This window comes from Oryzias melastigma, linkage group LG9 (genome assembly GCF_002922805.2).
Source record: "Oryzias melastigma strain HK-1 linkage group LG9, ASM292280v2, whole genome shotgun sequence".
Classification (NCBI taxonomy): domain Eukaryota; kingdom Metazoa; phylum Chordata; class Actinopteri; order Beloniformes; family Adrianichthyidae; genus Oryzias; species Oryzias melastigma.
This window is the reverse complement of record NC_050520.1, coordinates 25,549,344-25,558,337: the sequence shown is the minus strand read 5'-3', so window position 1 is coordinate 25,558,337 and position 8,994 is coordinate 25,549,344. Positions and strand designations below refer to the sequence as shown.

The 8,994-nt window shown below is 38.4% G+C and overlaps 1 protein-coding gene across 2 annotated transcripts in view; it reads right to left on the bottom strand.

Moving 5' to 3' along the window:
• lmx1bb (LIM homeobox transcription factor 1, beta b) overlaps nt 1–3,890 on the bottom strand; it is a 45,198-nt gene extending 41,308 nt beyond the window's left edge. Inside the window, exons 1-3 of one of the 2 annotated variants that reach the window (XM_024274561.2) lie at nt 3,139–3,890; nt 2,785–2,907; nt 2,340–2,526 (exon numbers count right to left, since the gene is read on the bottom strand). In XM_024274561.2, coding sequence (XP_024130329.1) covers nt 2,340–2,526; nt 2,785–2,854 — 257 coding nt within the window. In that variant the 5' untranslated portion in view covers nt 2,855–2,907; nt 3,139–3,890. Of the gene's footprint in view, nt 1–2,339; nt 2,527–2,784 lie in introns of both variants that reach the window. The other variant, XM_024274560.2, reaches the window with a different exon arrangement.
• Between the last annotated feature and the right edge of the window lie 5,104 nt (nt 3,891–8,994).

The following is an 8,994-nucleotide window of genomic DNA, read 5'->3' as shown; positions in this document are numbered from 1 at the left end:
GCTGAGAGTTTTAACAACACTAGTAATTTGCCCCCTCCACCTGCTCTTTTTTTTAAAGTTGTGTGAGAAAAAAAAATCCTGCTTTCCAATTCTTTGATTTATTTTAGGTAGAGAGAGCTGATTACGGGGCATGAATCAGTTGCTGTAGGAATGTAATTAGGTAAGAAGATCTCTGTAAGGGTTGGAGCTCTCCTCACAGCCCAAAGCAGTTTGTGGGCTGACAAATGCATCTTAAATGGATGTCATAAAAGTCAAAAAGGTGCCAATTACATCTTTAAGTATCCCATCAATGAAAATGGAATAAACAATTTAGGAAAAAGGGAAAAGAGAGAAGAGCGATTATAGGTGTGATGCAGGGAGCTACCAGCTAATTCAGCTGCTCAGGAAAAGAATTAGCAGCATCTTGTTATGCTTAGCTAATCTGAAACTTTTGGCAATCAAAGGAGCAATTCAAAAATATGGTTGTCCAAGAGCACAAAATGCAGAACATTTGGCTGCTACACATTTGTCTTATCCATACTTAAAAAATGGAAAAAATTCAGCAAATCAACAGACCCTTTCCTCTTTCCCTGATGGTCTGAGTTCCTCTGAACCGTGACGCCGTGACTCTGGTCTCCCCTAGTTACTCCTATGAATTTGCCATTGTTGCCGGCCTACTCCACTGCTGTCACAAAGCTGGATGAATGGCACGCACGGCAGTGGATGTAACTCTTTGTTGCTTGCAAGATATCTAGCAGAGAGCCATAATGTCCCGGTAATCGAAGGAGAATTGGTAAAAAGAGCGGACACAAGAAGCTGAAAATTCGGTGACAAGCATGAAAAGCGCTCATGTGAGGAGAAACACAGGGCACCCCGGGGTGCTCACAGGCCAAACAGCAGCCCTGTGATGCTTACTTAGCCTCAGCACTTGCTTCATCTGCCATCTCCGCTCGCTTTATGTGATAATTTACTAATTCAATTCACTAAATCATCCCTCCCTGTGGTGAATATTAGAAGAGCTAAAATTATTTTAACAGGGAAATCAAACCACCTCAATTGAATTAACACTTTAAACACTTAAAGGAAAAAAGGTCAGAAATTTAGAATAATAGGTTAAATAAAACAATATTGTAAAAGGAAGTTAATTTTTATTTTAAGAATAATTGAAATTCTAACAAATTTGTTTTTGTTATTGTTATATTTTAATTATTATATATTTGTGGTTCATCCAGAGAATAAAATATTTTCAACAAAACTGAGTTTATGTTTGTCAAATGCAGTAATTTGACAAAAATAAATAATTTACATTTCAAAAACGGTGGAAATAGTTGACAAAAATCAGAAAATAAATATTGCACTGCAGGAAATATTTGAGAACAAAATGCTTTATTGCCCAAACTGCAGGAAATACTTAAGAGATTTAAAAAATAAATATTTTTTTTGAAACATGGAATGCTTTTGTGCGTCAACATTTGCGCGCTCTGCATTTTTACGTGAAGCCTGAGCGGTTAAATTAATGTCTTGGAGCAAAATATTCCTTTTCATTGAGCAGTTACATAGATATAACTAATAATCTATATCCATAAACTTATATAATACAGTTTATAAAAATAATTCAATTTAAATTTGATACTTTCTTCTTAGTTTTTGTTGCAAAACTTGATTTTAGAAAGTCACGTGATCACATTAAAGGGCAATTAAGCGGAGGGATTTACTGAACAAACTGGGAACATTTGTTAATTGGCAAATAAATTAATTAAACTTTAGTAGTTATTTTTGAACATATTTGTTCCACACTTTCAGAGATTCTGCATGGGTGACAGTATAATGCGGGGAATGCCATTTGATTCAAGCAGAAAGCGTGTGGCTGACACAGCTCGCCCACACTTTCTCAGGCCTGAGCGGGATCACATCCTCCCAGCTGCGGCCGCGGCGCGGAGGCATCAAGCCTCGGAAACACCGTGGGCCTCTGCGCCGAAGGGGGAAAAAACAGCCTTAAATCATGATTTCTTATTAGACAATCATATGCCCAAATAGTTGAATTGAAATCGCTCTTGTTTGCATCCAATTTATATTTCTAAAAAGTTAAGTAGTTAATTTTTATGTTAAATATTTCTATCGTATTTGCTTTTTATCTAAAGGCATCTAAGTGGTATTTTTAAGATGTTTTTGCGCACTCGCAGACAAGCGGCCTCCAAACCAAAAGCAAAAGGAACTTCAAAGGCTTTACTTTTCCTCATTTACTTTCCAAATTACGCACAACCTGAAATGCTAAAAAAAAGTGCACTAAAAAGAGGTGAAAGTAAGGACGCAGACCGACTCCCCGTGCGCGCATGCGAGCATGCGAGCGCGCTGCTTACTGTTGGTAGTCGTGTTTGCAGTAAAGTTTCCTTTCTCTGAGGTAACAGCTGGTGGTGAGAGGCTGTTGACACACGGCGCACTGCAAACACTCTTCGTGCCACGAGGAATCGTTGACTCTCATCAGGAAGCGGTCGGAGATGGGCCGCTGGCATCCTTCACACACGGATCTGTGGTGACAGTCGGAACCTGTGGGGCCGCAGAGGAGATGGGTCAGGGGCAGCGGGGGGAAAGGCCGCAACCACCACAAGGTGTCCGGGGTACGAATGTGACAATTAATTTTTTTAAAGAATAATTAATTTTGTGTGTTGTCAACATTAAAAAAAATCTGCATATTCACCCATTTACACTCCTTATTCATAATAATTTGAATTATTATGAATATTGTAGTATATAAAAGTAAAAATATGGATCCACGTGTGTGCCAATACCGTGCGTAAAACTCACCGAGCATGACTCCAAGCGTGGCTTGCCCAGAGCGCAGCGGATGGTCCTCAATTTTGATGCCGTCCAGCATGATGCGCGTGTCGGTCTGTTCTCCCGCAGAGAGACGCTGCAGTGACACCAGACCTGTTGCGATATCCATAAGAACATATAGAGTCAGAGCCGGCTGGAGGATCCCCGGCACACTGAGCTGAAGCTGGAGCGCGAACAGGGGAGGAGGGAGAGAGGGAGGAGGGGGAGACCTGTTGGAAACGTCCTTTAAAGACGCGGAGGTGGAAAGACTGAGAGGAGGGGAAGAGAAGCGGTGCGTAAACAGCGCGCAGACACTGAAGGTTGGAAAAGTCTCGGGACAGTCACCTGCTTTGATTAGACGAGCGAGGACGCGCGGGATCTTCTTCTTCTTCTTCTCCTTCCCGGGAAAGTGAGAGAAAGAGAGAAAGACGGGAGGAGGAGGAGGAAACCGAGCTCGCCGAATGACGGGCCTCGGTGAGGAGGACGACGAGGAGGAAAGAAGAAAAAGTTGACAAGGAATCCACAGATTGGAGAGAAGGATGCAGATGTCCCGCCAGTAACTCTGCGCATGTAAAAGAGACGGTTGGCTGCCTGTGCCCCTGTCGCTCCAAAAAAAAAAAAAAAAAGTCTGAGATCAAGATTGAAGTGAATAGATCCTCCCACTGCTGCACGGATGACTGCACCCCCCACCCTCCACCCCCACCGCCACTGGGATGCTATTGGAGAAGAGTGTGTGAGCCGCTCAGTCCAACCGCGACACCACAGCAGACTGTGTGGGAACGTGATACTTTACACCAGCCTAAACATTAACAACCATCATAACAACAACAACAATATTACTACTACTACTACTAATAATAATAATAATAATGCGCTTGCGCAGTCAGATGATCTATGGGAAAGGCGCACTGGGGTGTGTTGTCGCGGTTTTGCGCATGGAATTGTTGGATTTGCATGAGAGGTGAGAGCAGTGAAGTGTTGTGTGTCTCCTGGAGCATCACCGCTTCTTTTGTGTTCCGTCTCTGATGGAGGCTGGAGGACTCACTCCGGCTCTGAGGAGGCCTCAGCGGACACGGACGTCCAGCTTCCACCGGGCAACAAGACGTTTCCAACAATAATAATAATAATAATATTAACAAAATAATAATAATATGTTTTTAAAGCGTCAGTATATTATTTAGAAATACGCATAAGAATAAAATTCCAACAGTTGTTTCAAATGCACGACGCTCAATTAAAGATGCGTTTTATGAACTTTACGCATGCAGAAATCATCCGTTTTCTTGCCTAAAACCGCATTTATCAGGGTACACATCGCACCGAGGCCTGTATACAAATGCTCTGCAGCAGGAACGTGCGTTACAGTCGGCGGCACGCTGCACGAGCGGCTGATGCTCGCCCCGGCGTCTGGAAAAAAAATGGAGGCCAAGGACTGTGGACGCATGGATGCGTAAAAAATACCTGTTTATAAAAAATAAAAAAAATAGTATTTAAAAAAAAAGGTGATGACAAATAATAATAATAATAATAACAATGATAATAATAATAATGATGATAAAAACAATGATAATAATAGTAATAATGATGATTGTAATAATAAAGTAGAGTTTTACATAAAATACGCACAATTTGCAAAAACATTTCATATTGAAGAAAATAAACAAATTATAGGCAATAGTCCGTGAGTCCCGCTTACTTTGGTGTTCAGGTCTCAGCGCCATGAAGGTTTTGACCTGTAGCCCACTTTGGAAAACAGAGAGGAGATTGTTGGCGTCGCCCTCTACTGGTCAAACAGAGAACTGCATACATTTGCTTGAAATACAGAAAAAAAATCTAATAATGAATATTGCTATTATAAAAAAATATTTTACCTAACAATCAAAACCACATTTTTTTAACAATAAAATCCCTCCCCCCACCCCCCTTTGTGGTGACTCCCCCATAGCTTTGTGTCGTCCCCTCTTCCGTCCATCAGCGCGGGGTCAATCACCTCCTTATTGGATTATTTTACCACTAAGCAGCATTATGAGCTGAACGCCATCGATGCTATATAATCGATCGATTGTTTTAAAGAACGCACAAATCTCTGCACCCCTCACCCCACCCCACCCCTCTCTCTCCATCCCTCCCTCCCCCGCACTCATTGAGGAGCCATCGGTCAGGTCGCTCCGCGGAGGGAGAACATCAAACATTCATCCAATAAATCAATCCGCCAACTTTCAGCCTGTGGTGTTTTAATGAGCCGCTGCATAACAGGACCTCCCTCACCTTCAGCACGGCGGAGCAAAAAAAGAATAAAAATCCAAAGCACTTATAGCTGCAGGTGTGCAGCACAGAAAGCAAAGTGACTTGAAAGTAAGCAGAGCTGTTGCATCCATCGGAAAGGTAAGAGATCATTACAAAGATGTCAGTTTTCTGCGTCACAGGCCTCAGAAACTCCAGCGGGAAGATGAAGTGGGAACAAAACAACTAATAAAGAAGATTAGGGGGCAAAAAAATTAAAAATGACGTGCACATTTTTTGCACAATCTGGAAAAGGAAAGTGTATTTTCTATACTTATTTATTTTATCATTTGTTCATTTATTTTATGTATTAAAAAACAGCATGTTTTTGAACATGGGTAAATGTTTGATATGACTTTCCTCATCTTGGATTATTATTTTTTAAACGTTTCTTTATATTTTTATGCAACTTTCGGCGGTTTGTGAGTTGTAACATTTACAATGTGCGGAACCCCACATAGGAAGGCATGGCACAGGGTAAGGCCTGCTGCGCGCGCAGCCGCAGGCTCCAACATCAAGCCAACTTTAGCCTTGAGAGAGAGTCGCCGCATCCAGGCGTTTTATTACATAACTTTGTTTTGATATAAATACGTAAAATAATGTAAATAACTATTAGATAACAAAAACGTAACTAGAAGTACAAAAAAGTAACAACAAATCAAGAAGTATCCTGCATATTCAAACAAACTAAACAAAAGTTTTGACTTTATTGACAAATACATTTTAGTCACAAATTCAGTTTGAAGAAAATAATGACCCAAAATACATATATTTTATTGCACGTTTTTTAATTATATTTTTAAAAGTTTTTTTGTCAATGATTATTACATTATCGAAAGCGTGATCGTTAGACATTTGCAACCAACCAGTTGTGATATAATCTCTTATCGCTGAGTCCTCATATTTCCTGCATGGTTGGGATCTTTTTAATGTCTTAAAAATGCAGGGCAGTGATTTTACGCACGCAGCGCGCGCAGCCGCGATGGTAAAACCCCGAGATTTGCCCGGGGCCCTTTCGGGCCTGCGGGCCCCGCCGCGCACGGGGCGTCTAAATTTAACACGCAGCTTTGATTTCTAAATTCTTGTCTGTATCGCAAACTGGCTCCATTTGTTTTTCAGGGATCAGCAGTATTCTTGGAGTCTTCGCAGCAGCACGATATTGGAAGCTGCAGTGAAGTTCCCAGATGCAAAAAGGAGCAAAGACAAACAGAGCAGTTATTTGCATCTCCCTCTCCTCTCACTCATGCAGCTTCAGCCCTGACTGCACACGGCTCTACTTTTTTTCCCCAGGCAGCCAGAAAAAAAATGATACTGCAGGATAATCCCAGCTCCCAGAGGATTAGAGCAAAGTATAATACAGCACTGTCAACTCATGGCTAGATTTGTTTACCTTATGATTTATTGGATTCGGATTTTTCCCCTCCTCATCTCCCCTGTCAAATTTATTGAGTTCTTGACAAATGGCCTGACAGGACACGGTGTGACGCTGACACACACGCATCAAATCGTGAGTCTCAAATCTTTAAAATGTTTGTGCTCAGCTCTTACGCGAAAACAAAAGTGAAACAGACGAATATGACATCAAATAAAGCTGCTACCTAATTTATGGACTCATTTGCTCTCTTAAAAAAACACACAACTGAGATATAATTATTTAACAACCTTTAAAGGTACATTACAATGGTTTTAAAAAATAAAATGTTTTTTAAAGAGGCAGAAAGCATGAAATAATTAACCTAAATATTTAAATTGAAGATTAAAGACTGTAAAGTCATCGTCAGCTATATATTTTATCATTTCTTACTTTTAGAAATCTTTGCTAAAAATGCATTGAAAATATTAATATTAAAATGAGAAGATCTTTTATTTAATCACACTGTTGCGTAAAAGATAAGAACGTTACAAATTATAGGATTATTTTTTCCTCCACTCATTTGTTGTTTTCTTGTCATCATTCTATGGTAGTTTTTCCTGAAGGTTCATCTGATGATATGTTTGTCATGTAATGGGATGTCTGGCTCACTCTAAAGTATCATTTACTGAATGCTTGGATGCTGTTGAAGGCAAGAAAAAAGCTGCTTTGAGAAAAACAACACCCCCCTCTGCTGGACATAGTCTGCAAATACAACTTCCTGTGCTTCTCAAAGCAGAAAATTTTGATTCTGATTTAAAAAAAAACATTTACGAGGCACTAAGAAACAGTTTAATGAATTAAACTAGGGTGTAAAACAATTATTATGTCTGTGCTTTGTAGGAAAAAAATAAAGCTGATCTTTGTTCCAGTTTCTGCATCTTTTTTAAAGAGTTTTCTGTTTGTAAAAAACATCAACTTGATTGAATCAGCAACAAAAAAGCTTTTTCCATCTAAGAAATATTTACACATTATTTGGTAATATAATATCTTGATATGGGAATATAATAATTATCAATTTAAAAAAGTTAAAAATTAATTTGTCGAAGCAAACCTTTTCTACTTTTTTACTGCCTCAAAATACATGGAGGAAAATAAGAGTGTTTTCTAAATTGGCTTAACAAAACCTAAAGGAAACAGTTGAGAACTCACTTTACTCCAAACAACACCAATAAAAATATTTATGTCAATTTAAAATTCTAGCTAAAAAAATTAAACCACATCAAAAAACAGAACCAGAATCTTATAACATAAAACGTAATTAATGCATTAAATTGCAAATTTTAAAATAATAATAACAAGAAGAAACACTATAACATTTAAAACATTTACATGGCAGAAATGTGTCTGAACAAAAAAAAGTCAGTTATTTTTTTCTTCCATTTTAAAATAAGAAATGCATTAGAGATCATTATTCTTTCTTTTCTTTAGATGGTATTTTAAGATTTTTGTTTTAGAAGCCAAAATTACAAACATTTGTTTGAGTTCCTTTAAAAAACAATTTTCATTGTTTTTCAGGTAACCTTTGTTTGCTTTTTAGATTTTGTTAATTTACAGTTGATTTAAAAAAAAAATAAAAGCAGAAAAAAAATCTATTCTTGTGAAAAAAACAATCCTAGTAAAAAAAATGAGAGAGATATAAGTGGTATCAAAACACATATCACAAAAATCCAGGTAATTTTTAAAAGCAGACAATAAATAGATTTGATCTTTTTGCATGTTATGAAATCTATAGATTCAAAATGCAGAAGCTAAAATTTAAATTCAGAAGAATATTTTAAAAACTTGAATGAGAGTTCATCTGCCATTTTATTTATACCGGAAGTATGGATAACTGACATTTATATTCTTTCCCTCAACACTTCTTTGGACGGATTTGAAGCTTCTTCTTCAATCATGTAATTTAGTTGGGTTGTCTCTGAAAAAAAAAAGGAAAAAAAGTTTTCTGTGAGGAGAAAACGGAACTCTGTGAGACTAGGGCCATGATTTTAGGATACACGCCAAAATGAACAAGCATTGGCTTTCAGTTAAGTGTAAAATCTCTGCGTCTGCTGAATAAACTGCATGTGTGAGAGGACTTTGTGGCAAAAGCAGTGAAAGATATTCCAGTTCATCCAGCTCCACCAATGGCATTTTTCAAGAGCTAAATGTTTTCATGACAAACACATCTAAACCAGCAGTTTATTTATGCACGCATGTTATGTAATAAATACAAAAGTTGTCAGCATGAAGCAGAATATATGAATGCTAACAGCAGAAACAATGTTTAACTTGTAACAAACTCCATCATTTACACATTTTTTTTAAATCCGTTTGAATCAAACCCACAATGCGTTTGTATGCACAAAAATGTGTGTGCATGTATGTGATTGTGAGTTTGTCATTAATAGGCTGCACTTCAGAGAGAAGGGTACATATCCAGCAGATGTTGTGCAGCTGGACGAATCTGGTAGTGAAGATCCAGACAGCATCTGTCACAGGCGAGCATTTCTAATCTGTCCTGAACA